We start from the raw sequence: 17,342 nt of genomic DNA, 5'->3' as shown, positions 1-17,342 counted from the left end.
TCACTCGAGCTTTGGACTTACCCTAAGATGATCAGGCAACATGGACGGACAGTGTGGATAAAACACATACATCATGGTGGGCCCACGGAGCTTTGACACCAGCTAGCTAGCTGGTGTTGGGCTCATCAGCCAAACCGCGTCCACGGAAGCCGGTCCTAATAACTCACAGAGGAAACTCGCGACCGAGGACTACGCGACGCGGAAAGTTCTAAACTCCAGATATCTGGGAGCGGATTAGGTGAGACCGGGGTCCACCGAGGTGGGTGGGACCCCTGGCTGTAGGGCTCACAGTGATGGGTGTGCCTTAAATCCACACTGTCCAGAAGTTTCGAAAGCTCATTTTAGGCATGATCCCAAAGTTGAAGTAGATACACATTTTATGTGGACCATACCACAAGAAACAGTATTGATTGAATCCTCACCATTAAAAACGTCATGGGGGCCACTAGAATGTTTATTTTCCATCCAAACTGTTGATAAGGTCACAAAGATATGGATGAAGAGACCATACAAATATCATCTTGATCCAAAACTTTTGTGGCCCACGAGAAGTTTTTAATGAGATTTGGTCCAACTGAGATTTGGATCTGCTTGATTTTTTGGCTAATGCCCTAAAATGATCTTTCAATATGGATGGACGGTGTGGATTTAGTCACATACATCACAGTGGGCCCCACAGTCAGTGATCCCACCAATCACAATGGCCCCAGAGTCAGGTTTAGAAAAGCGAATAAGAAGAAGAAAATTATATCATTAGAAAGAAATAAAAATAATAATTATTTATTTGGTATAAACAAGAATCCATTTACAAAATATATGTGCAATCAGTTCACTAAAAATGAAGTGCAATCTTCTTCGACCGCGCGCTCTGCAATACGATCCATGATGGCTTTGAAGTTTGAAACCACCTCCTGATCGATTTCCTCCTGAGTCGTCTCTGTTTCCAGAATATCTTCCTTGCACAACGATTTATCCTTCCTTAAATGACTCTGATATTATCGTTTCCTTATTTGATGAGTATTCTTCCGTGAATGCCTGTGATTCTTCCCTTTCAAAAGGATCAATTAATTCATCTATCCATGAATCAATCATGGCAGAAGACCACCATTCATCCAACTGTCCTTCTGACGTTGAATCTCCATTATCCAGTTGCATTTCAGAGCCTGCTTGGTTGGGAAGACATGCACTGATAGTAAGTGGAGCATGTGAAACTGGTGTGCATGTCAATGCTCTTGCTTCTTCAATGTTTTCATTATTTATCATATGAGGAAATTCATTTTCAGGAGCGCCACTAGTCGTCTTAGTGCCCCATCTACTACTGATAATCCTGCAAAGAACAAATCCATTCATCTGCAATAAAAACATAATACAAAGAAAGATTAGTAAGCAGAGCAAACAAAGATAGTAAAAGGACTAATATCTAAACAAAGTTGATTGAATTTAAAAGAAAAAGAAAAAAAAATGTAATTGATATATATTGTCACATTGCTTTTTAGATTCCAGAATCTATGTTGAAGAAGAGGAAGTGCAGCGAGGAACTACCTTGTGTGTGATGCACCCAAAAATGAGATAGATCCAAAACTCTTAAGTGGGCTGTGCGACATGAAACAGTGAGGATTAAAAATCCGCTGATGAAACATTCTTGGGGCCACAAAAGTTTTGAATCACGGTAATATTTTTGTATTTTCGGCTCTTCCTTATAAGAATTACTACATATAAACATCGTGGTGGACACCTGGGAGGTTTCAACGGTAGGCATTTCCCTACCCACTTTTTCCAGTCGTGCGGCCCACTTGAATATTGTACGATCTGCCTCATTATTTGGCTCATGTTGTAATATATATAATCTGGCCAACGGATGGATGGGGTTGATTTCTCACTAACATTACGATGGGCCCGGATAACTTCCAGTCACAGGAAGTTCCTCTGATCACAGATTGTGGCAGTCAATCTGCATTCCATTCAATCATACTAGGCCTACCTATTTTTCAAGATTAAAACAATAGATCCCACCTCTTGTAATTATAAGATTACTATGACAACCATGGAATTTTAAGCAGGTCAGTCTCAACAAAAAGCTTTAAACCAACGTTAAATGAAAATTTGGAGAGTGTATTACTCACCTTTGTGTGATGAAAATCCTGACTTCCATTCTCCTTCTTCCTCTTCCCACATACGGCAAGATTTAAGGTGGTAGTTGTGGGAGGATCGACTAGCCTGTATTCATGCATGATCCAGTTTGTTTTCTCTCCTTTTTGTGTTCCCTTGTGAAATTTTAAACTCATCTTATACCCAATTATCTGATTTTGGTCATAAATGATGCACTTTTTAGTTGTGGCTCTCCAGTAACCATCCTTTGTTCTGCGGTTGGGGCGGGTCCCATACACATGTTTACGCTCCATTCGTGTGAAAAAATACATCTCCTTTTCTGCTCCAGTCCCAAAATTACCTTTAGAAAAAAATCAAATGCATGTTAGCTATTCACTATGAAAAAATATGGACTCCCCTATCGTATATGTTCCTTGATATACATTGATCCTCTAACTGCTTGAGCTTTTAGAGCAATTGGTTGTTACACGTAATATCAGAACAAGAAATATGCCTCCATGATATATTCTCCCATGGGGGCATTGTTTATGATGTGAATGGGAGAGTGCTAAGTCACTTGATATACATTGATACACCATCCTCTCTAACAGCTCGAGCTTTACAAAAATAAATATAATATGGAATATATCTTTTTGAAATCTTTAAATTTGACAACCTCTCATTTTCAATCAATTTACAAGCCATAACTTCATTCACCATAAACTTTAAATTACAAATGGTAACTAAAGTGGCCTCATCAAAAAGATAAGAGGAAATATAGAGAATAAAAACACCATGCGCAGATGATAATAACGAATACATGATAAAGGAGGACAACCAAATAAAGCTAATCATGATAAAGGATTGAATGATTTCTTTTACTTACTTGCAAGATCGTTAGGATTTAACTTATAGATATCACATTCTGGAATTATATCAGCAGGGAGCGGACGACCCAGATTCTTGTTCTTGAGATAGTGTAGCAACAACTCGGCATCGGTCGGAACAAAGCGGTAGCCAGGAGGGAAGTTGGGCTTCTGCGTCATCTTTCCTCCTTTAATGTCTGGTGAAGATGAGAGAGAGAGAGAGAGAGAGAGAGAGAGAGAGAGAGAGAGAGAGAGAGAGAGAGAATGCGCTCCTTAATTGCGTCTGACAAAGATGAGAGAAAGAGAGAACCTGATGAAGATGAAAGATAGAGAGCAGCTCTACCGTAGAGAGGGAGAGAGACTTTTGAATGAAGGATTCTGGAATTAGCAACCATGTATTTATACATGGAGCTTTGTACCCGTGTGTACAATAAAATTCCCGTATGTGTGCTGTGGTACGTGTGACATATTTTCAGAATTATCGCAAACGCGTTAACGCCTATTACCGGCTAAACCTTTCGCAGGAACTTCTTCAGAATCTAGATAGGGCCCACTGTGATTTTTTCGAGAAATCCACCCCGTCCATCCGTTTTGCAAGTTCATGTTAGTACATGGCCCCAAAAATAGGTAGATCCAGAAATCAAGTGGGCCGCACTAGAGAAAATTGTGGGTAGAGAAATTCATACCGTTGAAAAATCCATTGAGTCCATTGTGATGTTTATATGCCATCCATACCGTTCATAAGGTCATTCCTACTGGGATGAACGGAATGCACAAAAATATTAGCCTGATCCAAGAATTTTGTCGCCCTACGAATGTTTCAACGGTGGATGCTCAATCCTCAGTGTTTCCTGTCGTGCGGGCCACTTGAATTTTGGAATTACCTCAATTTTTTTGAATAATTTCTTAACATTATCTGGCCAAACGGATGGACAGGATGGATTTATCACAAGCATCACGGTGGGCCCCAGCAGTCCGAGTCCCTGAAAGAAGGTCGTTACCTCTTCTCGGACGCAAATGAGGTGCGACGTCCCTTTATCCGAGCTCGAAACGGGCTGGGGCACGGAGCCCATCCATCCATTTTTCCCTATCATTTCAGTGTACAGAACCAAAAATGAATTAGTTACAATGCTTAAGTGGACCACACCATAGGAAGCAGTGGTGATAATGACTCTCACCGTTGAAACCTTCATAAGGCCCACTGTGATGTTTATTTGCCATCCAACCTGTTCATAATGTCACATAGACCCGGATGAAGGCAAAATTAAAAAATAAAAAATAAAAAAAATACTATCTTAATCCAAAACTTTCGTGGCCCCAAAAATCTTTCAACGGTATCTGTTTAATCCCTGTTGTGTGGTCCACTTGAGCCTTGTAACTACCTCAGATTTTGTCATGTACCCTAAAATTATATGGTAAAATGGATGGATGGTGTTGATAAACCCATAAATCAAGGGCCGCTTGGAGCCCCAGCCGGTTCCGAGCTGGGGCAGGCGGGTAGTACCTAATTCGCGTCCCCTCTCCGTACCACACGTTCCCTCCCATTTAATTAGACAGATTGAGCGCCGTGACAAACATCTCTGTGAGGCCCACTTGATGTCTGCAAGAGACATCCACTCCGTCCATCGTTTACACCAGCTCATTTTAGGCGAATAGCCAAAAAATCAGTTTGTCAAAAGACTCATGCAGGCCATGTCGGATTCTTGGAGCCTACTGTAAAGCCCATGTCAAATGACTCCGTCTGTCAGTTTCAACACTTGAGGTCTTGGTATCGATCCCTAGTGGGGTGGCTGTACTGACATGGGTGTGTACTAACACGCTAACCCAAAAAAAAAATGATTCCGTCTATCAGTTTTTTCGGTTCACGTTAGGATGAATGCTAAAAAATGAGGTAGATACATGCCTCAGGTGGACCATGGAAATGCCCACAACCGTAACTTTACTGGGCCTCACTGTGATGTTTATCTGCCATTAAACCCAATCATAAGGTGATTCCCACTTGGATGAAGAGAAAATACAAATACAAGCCGATGCAAAACTCTGATGGCCCCTCGTTCTTGTGGTGGGGCCATTAAGTCTTGTATTTGGCTCATTTATGGAATCTCCTCCTAAGCTCACGACTGATGGGACATCATGGTGAGCCCTGTGGAGCTTTTGGTTACAGGACTCTTTTAAGACTTTTATTATACAGGTCACACATGATCATGAAACTCCTATATACGATTATTCAAACGGATATGAAAGTATACAGTGTCGAGACACTAGAGTGTGATGGAAAAGCTTGTTCAGCTTTTTTTTTTTTTTCTAAAAATACTAGTCTTAGTCCCGCGTGTAGAAAACTCTAGTGCCACTAAGAGGTTTTCAAAAAGAGTGTTAGGTGCAAAATATCATACTTCTCTCGGTGGCATCGGAAATATCTTCTCACCAAGGTACACATTTAAGATTTCAATTTTGATTAATCTTCATAGATTATCCGTTTATTCCAAGATTTAGTTCATAAATCTATGTAATATGTGTTACGAGAAGCTGGCATACCAATAAATGATTAAGAAAAATAGTCAAATTCAAATTCTGAATTGGAAAAGCCAACAAGAAGAAAATCATACCATTAGAAACAATTTAAAAATTATCTATTTGAGCTATAAGAATCCATTTACAAAATCTCTCTCCGGTCTACATGCATAAACAAAGATTATTATTATTATTATATTTAATTGGGAGGACAATATGAAACAAGATGTGATGTGCACCCTTGAACTGGATCAGGTACTACCCAATCTGAGTCATATGGGACTCAATTCTGTATTTTAAAACCATGGGCTTTCTTGGGACCCATCTATTCTGTGGATCTGGTAAAGAACAAAATCCCTCATTTGCAATGAAATTCAAAATACAAATAAGGATCAGTAAGTAAAGAGAGGGAACAAATGAAAACAATGAGAACTGTCTTAGCATACTTGTGGAGATGGTGCATTTTCATTAGGTATCGTCTATTCATAGAATATCAATAATGTGATGATTAAACTCTTCATCAGCACAATCCATGTACAACCTTTACAAAACTTTTGAATGACATGGATCAGAAGAGTTCATTCAATAGTACCATTGGAAGCAAGCCAATACAAGGTGAGATCTATCTGGTATAGATGTTTCAAGATAATGATTGGACATATTTTGTTTCTATGCTCAATCTTGAATATCTATTTTTCATGCTATTGATGGGATGCTGAAGATCATCTGACTGGCGTGATTTTTGCACCATGGCTTGCTCCTAGTATAAATGATTTGACTAGTTACGATCAACAATTGGTTGCCCATGTGCCATTTTAAAGCCTAGGAATGTTGCTAACATCCCAATTAAGGTGTTTCGGGATTTGAGGTAATGCACCAGCAATTCATCATCAATTAGGACAAAACGATGGCCATGAGAAAAATTCAGCTTATGTTTCATCTCACCTCAATTGGATGAGGAAGATGAATATGGATTTTATGACATGACATGTTAATTACAGAGGGAGTATACAACCATGTAGAGAGGTATTCCGGGGAGAGAGTAGACATGGAGCGTGTTAAGTGGTGCAGGGAAGCAGATTGCATCCTGTCCCAGGCGGGGACAGAAATTGGTCCAGGCAGAGGCTCTGTGGGGCCACCATGATGTATGGGTTTTATCCACACCATTCATCCATTTTTCCAGATCATTTTAGGATAAGGGCGCAAAAATGAGGCCTCTGTGTGTGCGCACGTCCATGCTCACCCACTAGTTGTACATTGAACTAGTTGGCATGTGGGATCCAATCATGGTGCTTGTATGCCATCCCGCCTTTCCACCATGGTACCCCCACAACGAAAATGTGATGACCCAAAAATCAACTCAATCCAACCATTAGATGGGACCCATATGAACATAGAGGTTTGTGGGTGGTTGTTCATTTTTTTATGGCCAGGGCCACCTGATATTTGGATCAAACTGATTTTTGGGGCACCTCATTTCCATGGTGGGACTTTCTAGATGGGTTGAATGGTGTACAAACACCATGGTGGGCCTCACACATAGAGTTGGACAAACAACTAGTGTTTGAGTGCATGCGTCTATGGATTAGCATCATCTCATAAAGCACGGAAACAAACAGCCACCAATAGAATATTTAATACACAATGTATGTTTAGCTCAACATCTTTTACTAGACTAAATAGAAGACTAGAAATTCTTGGATAGCGCAACAAGCTGTTGCCAATCACAGCATGTGCTTTTTACTGATTATTTCTTGGCCCTATTAACTGTTGCCCAACTAAAGAACTCACATATGCAAACAACGATCATTCAAGAGAGTGATTGAGATGCAGAGGAGATCCAACGAGCTGTTGCTGATCACCACCCATATTTTTCAGTTTTTATTTCTTTACATGCCTCTGGCAGAAGGATTTCAGTCTCTCAAGACCATCTTCAAGGGAAGATGGACCGATGGCGAAAGTGATACGGAGCCAATTCTTACATCCAACTGCGCTTCCTGCAAGAAAGACAAATTTCTTGATCAGCCTACCATTCCCCAGCTAACAAGCAGTTTAAGCTGCAATTGGTGCAGTGTCATATCAAATTGCAGTAATTCAATGACTGAACTGTAATTACATTCCTCTGTGACATATTCACGGTACTAGGCTCAAAATTGCAATCGCCTTAATTTCCAAAGGCAGACTTCAGAGGAAAGAATTGCAGTTTGAGGGCTATTCCGAATTATGAATGCTAGGAAACGGCCATTGCAATCTGGTCATTTCCTATTGATTGAACAGTATGTTCACAATTCAGTTTAGCCATGCATCTAACGCAGTGTTAGTCATTGCATGGGTAATGACACGGGTATCTGCCTTCCTCTTGGAGTCTTCAGACAAATGGTAATCCCATGCTGGAGGGAAAAGTGCTGTACATATGGGTGATGAAATCGTCACACCCAGGTACAGCAGGCTTTCTCTAATTCACTATCTACATGAACCAGTCAAAGGGCGTGTGAGTGCCTTTTTCTACACATGCATGGGACGAGCGAAATTCCCATTCATGTCAGCAACTAGAAGACTAGAATGTGGTAATAATAAAAATAAAGACAGTGAGGAGAAAAATCTAATGCATTCATTCAGGTAAAGGCAGTAGGAACAGAGAGGTGACATAGCTATCGACCGATGATGGATCAAGACAACAAAAATTGAGCAACTTTACATGGCATGCCCATAAAAAAATAATAATTTTTTAAAATAAAACAAACAAACAAACAAACAAACAAAGCGAGGAAAAGAATGGAAAACATGTATCTTATGTAATTCTTGGAAGACTTAACAAGGACAAAATCAAAAGGACGGGAAGATTGTAGTAGGCTGCAAATCAAGTTTACATGTTTACAGCAACCATCAGCCAGGTATACAAGGCAAAGACCTCGGAGCCATAGGAAATGTTTGGGAAGCAAATGAAAAGCAAACAGTATCTCACTGACAAGAACCAAAGCTATCTCGCAAAGTTATGGAATATGAGTAAAACTTGTTAGTTACAAAATGTGAAAATGTGATCGGGATACTCAGCTAGTCAATAAATCTTTGTAATTATGATGAAATAAAAGGAATTTTATGTAATTTATTTTGCAAAACTTTGCAGCCAGTATTTGCATTGTTCTGTGGGAATCTTTGTCATTTTCCTGGGGTTAGGTAACTGCTAATTTTCCTACAGTAATTTATTGCACAGGAACCACAATGCTTTCATTTTCACCACATGATCTTAATCCCTTTATTTCACTTGATTTCGACTGGTGCATGTTTCACACAATTCATCCATTTCTATGTATTACACAAGAACCTACTTTTTTTTAACACACTCACACCCACACACACCACATGGGTTCTCAAACCCATGACCTCAGGGTTGAAACACACCATCTACCACTGAGCCATGAATAGGGACCCAACAAAAACCTACTTTATCTATTTCAAATAATCTATAAAAAAAAATTCCACAATCTCCACTAGTACAGCTACATCACAATGAATTTTCTTCTCCACTATAAAAACAACACGAGTGCTACTGAGTACTGAGTACTGAGTCTTAACTCACCTGGAAGAATGACCACCGATTCCTCTTTGGCCAGCTTGCAGCAGAAGTCCACATCATCTGAAATGTCTGCCAGACGTGACACATCCATCTTCACCTGCATTGCAGAAATATTAGAAAATTTCCTCAAGCCCACACATTTTCAAGTGCATAGAACACCAATTTTCACTATTTCCTCACCATAACAAACATGGACCCCACTGGTTTGCATGGGCAAGTAATGCCATCAATCTCCTTTATTTTATCAAAACATATGGCTGCTGTTTGCCTCAGTATATCAATAGTCTTGTTAAAGAAATCCTCTCTTGTAGTCTTAAGGATTTGAGGAATTGCACCCTGATGCATTGAACATATTAGATATCAAAAAAGATAGCCACAAAATAAAATTATCACTACCAAGGGGAAGCCGATACCAGAAATGGGCAGTGCAATATCAGAAATATACAATATGTTTGGCCTCAAGGGAAGGTTTTGATCAAAACCTCAGGTGTTTCTTCTTAGGATATGTTTGGATTGTGAGCATTGGGGAAAAAAAAGAAAGAGGAGTAATAGTTATCCAATGATGATTTCTTTTGTGTTGTTTGGATATCAAAGAAAGGAGTGGATTCCACATAGCAATCATTAGCCTCTAGCAGAAGATATGAGGTGACCATTATCTCACAAACATGAGATTCCCACTTGCTATCCAAACAAGACCCCTCAAAATGGAATCAATGTTTCAATAGTACTCATGGAAATCATCACCGGATAATCATTACACTTTTCTTTTCTTCTGCCACAATCCAAACAAACCCTTGAGGCAAGGACATAAGGTGGAATAGTCTCAAGGAATATCAAACCCATTTCTTTGCATTGATGAGACATACTCTTACCACACACTTAAAAGAGTAATGCTCATGGGCAACCAGTACATTGACAGCTGATGATATTTCATATTTCTTAGCAGCAATTGGAAGTGTCAAAATCTGTATTGCCATGTTAAAGGACAAGAAAGCCACACACACTCCCATCCATTCCAATGCTAACATCAACAACATTAAGATCAGATTATCAGTAGGAAGAAATATTGGTAAAAAATAAAGTTGCTGCCAAGAAGTTCATAAACATTGGATTTAAGAATGTACACATGCTCTTCATCCTAGGTGGACACATTTTGTGGGCAATTAGGCCAGATGTCTTGTATATTTTCCTTGATTCTTTATCTTAATTCCCAAGTTTAACAGGTGGGCTAGGCTGATTGGGTTGGATAACTGGTAGTGGGATGACAGATGATCTGGTACACTCTTTTCTCTTTCAATCTAATCTAGATAGATAATGATCAGTAGGCATAATCAAACCATTTTGGTATACAACCAAGCTTTTTTATGTATCATTTATAAAGTAACATTTTATTGCCAAGCATTTTACATATCATTTAGAATGCAGAAGATTTTCAATTTTGTTGTAATGATTCTCAGTCACCAGCAGGCCTTAAGGGTTGATTCCAAGCAGGCATCCAATTGTAGAACTTGCCAAGAAATCATGAGAATTCATATTTCAAATATGAGTGGCAAATAGGATTCGAAAAGCATGAGCGAGATAAATAAATCGAATATTATATTTTTTACAGCATAATATGTTAAATGCTGCTATTTGTCAGTTGTACAGTTATCTTAAATTTGACCGATGATTGTTGTTCTGCACATATGATAGGTATACAGAAGGTAATTTTCAGACGATGCAATCTGGAATATAACCAACTCTTTGTATTGCTGAATAATTTGAATTTAGTGTTGGGCACATATGTATCATCGAATATGTGGATGAGAGGTTAAGGGATTGTAGACTGATTACTCAGCCAAAAATAGATATAGGAATAAATATGGATAGGTGAAAGAAGAGAACTACAGACACAAGGAGTTCAGATGCCAATAATAGGGAGTGGCAAAATGATAAATGATCTAATCTCCATTTTATAGTATGCAAACTCTCATGGATAATATAGTTATGCATTAAATTTTCTGAAAATTCGAATACATTCTCTCTGGAAAAAGAATATCGCCTGGCCATCGATTTGTTAGAACTTCCAATACCATATCCAAAATTGATATAAATAAGATAAAGTGATAAGAACTCAAGGATTAGTCAAGGACATTATACAAAGATGAGAGAACATGTGTGTAAATAGATCCCACTTTACAAATGTAGTGAGAATATTTTAATGGTGATTGAAAGGTTTGATGTCTTTTTCTTTTTCTTTTTTTGAAAGATAAAAATAAAAGATTCAAGTCCGATGCTGCCCAAGCAGATAGCTTTTTACTGTATTCACAGGGAAGCCAAATCTGTAGCACATATAGCTATGGATATGGCCTGGTTTCTCAGTGAAGATTTGTCAGGTGCTTGTTTAAGATAAAAAATAAGCCTATTTGCCTACAAAAACATGAAGTAAATATGAGAATTATGATATGAGATGCACACCATAAGAACTCGATGCATGAGCTTGAAACTATGCAGGAATACTACCTTCAAACATTATGTGCATACACAAATATTTTGCTGGACACAAGAAGACATACAGTCATAGATGCTTTATTTGTCAGAATATAAAGTATACTAGCTTTAAGTAAGCCTTTTAAAAAAAAAAAATCAATAATCAGGCATCTAGAGACAAACCTGAACAAAGGTTGCAGGATCAGAAGAGACATTGAGACAGTTCTTAATGTCATCAACAATCTGAGAAGTAGAAAAGAAAGGTATGTTAGCATGGTTCCAAGTCAGCTAAAGCCAATCTCGAATACCACAACACACATCATGCAAGCATACAAACACATACCAACTTGAAGAATCTCCATGCACATAAATAACATGTAATAATAAAAACTGAATAAGGTCCAATCAGGTGTGCATGTAAATTGATGAAGGGAAATTGATAAAGACAAGGTCTTCAGTAATTTGATAGCATGGTTTACAAAGATATTTTATTTCACGGAATGAGATAAAGACAAGGTCTTCATTATGGAATAGATGAAACATAAGGATACTATGGAAACACCAACACCAACACCAGGTACTTAATCAATCCAATAAAGTATGCACATTCTTCTATTTTCTTTTTTTACATTTATTTTTCTCCTAGACAGACGCAAAATTGTTACCAAAAAAACAGAAATATTTATCTAAGCGGCTGATTAAATTACTTCCCAATACCCATTTTAGATAAACTCAAATGCACATTATTTTAAGCACCCATAAAATCTTTATTTTGGAATGGATGAAACATGAGACTTCTAATCACCAACATCAGGTTTATCTAAACGGCTGATTAAAATACTTCCAATACCCATTTTAGATAAACTCCAAGGCATATTATTTTAAGCACCTATAAAATCTTTATTTTGGAACTGATGAAACATAAGACTTCTAATCGCCAACATCAGGTACTTGCTAAAGATAACCCGTAAAATCATATTTTGGAATGGATGAGAAGCAAGGCTTCTAAACAACAACAACAACAACAGGTAATCAATCAAGTTGAGTGTACTCATACTTATCACTTATTTTGTTCTATTTAAAGTTTGCCTAAGCAGCATCAGCATTATGATTGAAGAAACAGAAATGTTGATCAAAGCAGCTTAGTAAATATACTTACTAATACCCATTTAGATAAACTCCAGTATGCATTATTTTAAGCACCCTCCTGAAAAATTTAACTTGTATTCACAATAGACAACCAGTTGCACATCTCTTCATTTATGTAAAAGACAGCACTGCCATTATACAACTCACAACGTTCAAATCACTTTTCCTTTTTCAGTAAATGTAACAATGGAGTAAGTACTGATGTGTTTGCTAAAGCATACGAATCTGCATATGGAGACTTCCCACCCTTAGTTCCCAACATCCGCATCCTGAAGCCTAATTGAAGATCTTTTTAATATGCTTTTCATCCTACCAATACCATTCTCATTCCTCTCTATCTCTGAGCAGACCAAGTTACAAGCAATGTGAGAAAAGCAAATAAAAAAGAAAAAGCAAAGAATAATAAGCACCTTAGTTTCTTTTAGAATGCCATTGGGGTCATTTGTTACAAGCCAACCACATCGCCACCCTGGCACTAACCATCTCTTTGATATTGACCCAAGAGTAAGGACTGGAGCAATCGATCCAAACACTCCCATTGGCACAAATGGATTGCACCCAAATGTCAGATGACCATAAACTTCATCTGAAATAATGAGAATTCCAAGCTTCTTTGCAGTCTCAGCGACCTAAATGTAATACAATGATGATCATGAACATTACACAATCCTTTCAATGAATTCAAAACTTAAATCCATAGAAAAGATAAAGTGTGGATTTTATACCACTCACCTTTGCCAAATGCTGATAAGTAAAGACATTCCCACAAGGATTTCCGGGGTTTACGAGTACCATTGCAACCGTGTTCTCATCAGCCAGGGATTTGATGCCATCAAGATCGACCTCCCAGTTCCTCTCGGGAATGAGATTAAAATGTCGAACCTCAACCCCACTACAAGCTGCCCGCGCCTCATAAAATCTATAACCTGGATTAGGGAGCAAGATATTTGCACCAGGGCGAGCAAGGACTGATACTGCAATCTCGATCGATTGAGTGCAACCAACCGTGAGAAAAACATCATCAGATGAAAGCTCGTATGGAAGATCGCGAGACAAATACTCGGCAATCGCCCTGTCAAAAATGGTAAAATCATATCAATAAAACATAAAGATAGAGAAATGCTTCGATAATGAATTTGATATCTCAACCTTATATTCCACTAAAACCCAAATTCAGCTCAAAAAAGGAAAAGGAAAAGAAAAGGAAATATTTCTTTTTATTTTGTATGAGTAACAACCAAAAAATGAACAGGGAGCTTGATACATGGGCATTTTCATACAGGCTCGAGTGGGGGAGCCTGTGGAATGCGGGGACACACTTAGGATGGGCGGCCCGTGTGAGGCGGGCCTATGTAAAGTGAGCCCCATGAGGAGGGTTCGGCCAAGATCCTAACCCATGGGATGTGGGCCCTGGGCTATAAGATAAAGGGATTGATTCGCCACTCTCTATCAGTTTGAGCTTTTAGAACAAGTGGCTAGTTGTCCTGCATCATAGCTATTTGATACTCATGCAACTGGTGATGGTTGACATGCAAGTGCTTAGAGATTTTAAATGTGGCATACACTGACTCAAACGAAACCATCCAAATTGTGGGACCCACTGTACATAGGTCAATTTATCCAAAATCAGATTAGTTGAATCTAATAGTATTGAATATCGGTATTTGGGGGGGGGGGGGGGGGTGGCTGCGCCAAAAAATGATACCATGCAGATGTCGCATATCAATAACTGTCCAAATCGGTCGAAAAAAGATTTTAAGCCGAAGTATTAAGGAAACTTTCAGGAAAAAAGAAGAATAAAATAATAAGATATTCAAGAATTTTTTTTTTCTTTTTTTTTTAGACATGCATATGATGGTGTATCCAATGTTCAAAGTATCGGTATCGCTACAAGTTTTGCTGGTTGGGGATATGGAAACAATATTGATATCACCAATAATATCGCCGATAAACAGAAATGTGGGGAAACATTAGGAAAATTGGGAAATATTGGTGGAAATTTTCAATGAAACTTCAAGAGATCCAAAAATACACATACTTGCATATTTAGGAATTAAAAAATTGTAAAAAAGAATGCATACATAACAAGTTTGCATTTAATAGGTGGCTTAAAAGTATGTGTTGATGTAAGAAATCAGTCCAACCATCCCATCAATCCCATCTATCCATCCAACCATCCCATCAATCCCATCCAAACATTCATCGGTATTTCAGAATATTGACAATACACGATAGAAATCGTCAACAACTGAAAAAGAGACAAAAGAATGTGGTCTCAATATCGCCCATGTTGCATTAATGACAAAATCGTCAACAATTTAATCATTGCATACAACCATGTGCCCATAAAAAAATTGAAATAGAATTTTTTTAATAATCAGATTTTTGGCGATATTGATACATTGGCAATATTATCGAAATATCATTCATATACTAGCGAGATAAGCGACACCTAGAATTTACACAGTCAAAAATATTAACAATACATTGGAGATATCGATACATTGGCGATGCAAGTGACACTTGGAATTTACACAGTCAATAGTATTGGTGATACATTAGCGATACTTAGCTATATATCGTTGATACTTGGAATTTCCGATATTACCGGTGTTATCGGTATATCTACCAATGTTATCGGTGTTGCTGAGCTGAAGATAAAGATAATATTGGGGATATTTTGATAATATCGGAGATGCTTTGAACAATTGATGTATTGGACCATTCTTTGATGACAATGTTGTATGTCGGTTTGACTTGTTGAAGGTCAACTAAATAGGCCTTAATTGAACATAATCAGCATGATTTGGTGAACTAGGGCCCATGACATTGAAATACAACAACAACCAGAAGAAAATATCAAAAAGAAAGTGAAGGTTTACCCTCTTCTCTGATTTTTCCCATTGTGGTCCACTTCACTTTGATTCATCGAATTCCATTCAAATCATTTGTTTTGATCCCAAAATAGGTCTGGATCTAGCCTAAAATGAATTTTTAAGCTTCTTCCATGATTTAAATGAAAAAAAAAAAAAACACGGACGAGTGAAATTTTAGGGAAAAAAAAAAATTCAAAATTAAGCCTGTATCGGCTCCATATCAGTGCCGATACGCCCTTATACCAACCGAAAAGGGTCAGCTATTTCTTATCGGACCAATATGACATCGTATTGGGTATCATCTTATGCCGATACGAATGCCATATGGCCGTATTGGCTGATACAATACTGATATTCATATCCATATCCACGTTGATCCTAATATTCATATACACTTGTTTGTTGAAATTGGACCATTGGCTACTACTTGTTTGGATCAAGCTGATATTTGCGTGATCTCCCATCCAAGTCTTTGTTAAGCTTATTAACAAGTTGGATGGCGAATAAACATTCCGTTGGCCCCCATGATGTTTTTAATGGTGGGGATTCAATCACGACTGTTTCCTGTTGTGTGGTCCACCTAAGATTTGGATCTGCTTCATTTTTTTGGATCATGCCCTGTAATGAGCTGTCAAAATGGATGGACGGTGTGGATGTAAGTCACATACATCACAGTGGGCCCCACAGTTAGGGACCCACCGACATCGGGCTGCGCCGCCACAAGTTTCGACTTTCTTCACTTTTTCAAGAAAAAATTAGATGAGGGCGTTTTTGTAATTCTACCCCTCAAAAGGCACCTTCATGCAATTTTTAATCGTCTAGGCACTATTTGCTAAAATCGAGGATTCCTTAGTTTCGACCAGAGAAAAACTCCGAAATCGACTGAATACCCTAACTTCCATTGAACAAAATCTGAAATGAGAACCTAAAGAGCTGAAATGAAAATGATCGAAAAATCCAATATTTTGGAATTTTCTTTCGTTTTTGTTACCTTCTGGCGGGAAGAATGCCGGCAGTCGGAGCGTAGCAATTGTACTCAGCGGAACGGAGGGCGGAGATGACAGCATCTTCAGCGATGGGAGTGGTGCGGAAGCAAGGGAAGACGGAGGGATCACCGTGGCCGAGGGGAATGGTGGGCCTCGTATCTCCACCGTCGAGATTGCACATGATCGTGTTCAGCGTTCCTCTGATGGTGAGCTGCGCCGCGTCCGCCAGCGCGCCGTATGACTTGAAATTCCACCCCCTCCTTGCAACTCCGTTCTCCATATCTCTCTCTCTCTCTCTCTCTCTCTCTCTCTCTATTCTTCTGCTGTTTTTTTCTTGAGTTCTGCTTTTGTCTTATTTATAGAGAGGGCTCATCGACATGGCACTGTAGCATTGAAGTTCTGATTTTTATTCAATGGACAGAGACAAACGTTACGGGGAATCAGGGAGATGATGCGGTAGAGCCGGTAGAACCGGACTATGGTAGAGGCATCTCTCTCCACATTATACTTTCCATCGTAATAAAACAATCGAGTCCGTCCATATAGCTGACCACATTTTGGATGTTTATTATATTTAAATAGACAAATATCCGATTGCTCTATCCATGTTATGGTGGCCTTCAAATCGACGGTGTGAGATGAAAGTAGTTAATGGCCAAGCATTCATCGAAGAAATTTGAAAATTTGTTAGCATTGATTGTCTAACTGGTGTGTGGTTTTAAAAAATAGCCATCCATGATAGAGGCCACAGGATGGACGGCTTAGATCGATACATCTTCCTGCCACGTGTACCGTGGAGAGATGGCTCCACCGTACTCCG

At 38.7% G+C, this 17,342-nt stretch overlaps 2 protein-coding genes across 2 annotated transcripts; both read right to left on the bottom strand.

Annotated features, from left to right (window-relative positions):
* Window positions 1-969: 969 nt before the first annotated feature.
* LOC131246902 (NAC transcription factor 29-like) lies at window positions 970-3,199 on the bottom strand. The gene is made up of 3 exons (XM_058247369.1): window positions 2,975-3,199; window positions 2,124-2,449; window positions 970-1,350 (listed from the first exon to the last, which is right to left on the bottom strand). Exons 1-3 carry the CDS (start codon window positions 3,132-3,134, stop codon window positions 970-972), a joined length of 867 nt encoding a protein of 288 aa, XP_058103352.1. The 5' UTR covers window positions 3,135-3,199.
* Window positions 3,200-7,077: 3,878 nt separating this feature from the next.
* On the bottom strand, window positions 7,078-16,860 carry LOC131245252 (nicotianamine aminotransferase 1-like). Its single transcript, XM_058244577.1, has 7 exons — window positions 16,528-16,860; window positions 13,393-13,732; window positions 13,071-13,289; window positions 11,695-11,754; window positions 9,223-9,378; window positions 9,046-9,139; window positions 7,078-7,462 (listed from the first exon to the last, which is right to left on the bottom strand). Exons 1-7 carry the CDS (start codon window positions 16,800-16,802, stop codon window positions 7,347-7,349), a joined length of 1,260 nt encoding a protein of 419 aa, XP_058100560.1. The 5' UTR covers window positions 16,803-16,860; the 3' UTR covers window positions 7,078-7,346.
* Window positions 16,861-17,342: the final 482 nt, after the last annotated feature.

This window comes from Magnolia sinica, chromosome 5 (assembly GCF_029962835.1).
Source record: "Magnolia sinica isolate HGM2019 chromosome 5, MsV1, whole genome shotgun sequence".
Taxonomy (NCBI): Eukaryota; Viridiplantae; Streptophyta; class Magnoliopsida; order Magnoliales; family Magnoliaceae; genus Magnolia; species Magnolia sinica.
Note: the sequence above shows the minus strand (reverse complement) of the source record. Positions and strands in the feature narration are given on the sequence as shown.

Coding starts and splice junctions, on each gene's coding strand:
- LOC131245252 (XM_058244577.1), bottom strand. CDS start 16,802: ATGGAGAACGGAGTTGCAAGGAGGGGGTGGAATTTCAAGTCATACGGC. Junction 13,733..16,527: donor GGCATTCTTCCCGCCAGAAG/GTAACAAAAACG, acceptor CATTTTTGACAG/GGCGATTGCCGAGTATTTGT. Junction 7,463..9,045: donor ATCGGTGGTCATTCTTCCAG/GTGAGTTAAGAC, acceptor TCTTTCTTGCAG/GAAGCGCAGTTGGATGTAAG.
- LOC131246902 (XM_058247369.1), bottom strand. CDS start 3,134: ATGACGCAGAAGCCCAACTTCCCTCCTGGCTACCGCTTTGTTCCGACC. Junction 2,450..2,974: donor AAATCCTAACGATCTTGCAA/GTAAGTAAAAGA, acceptor TTTTTTCTAAAG/GTAATTTTGGGACTGGAGCA. Junction 1,351..2,123: donor AGGATTTTCATCACACAAAG/GTGAGTAATACA, acceptor TTTTTATTGCAG/ATGAATGGATTTGTTCTTTG.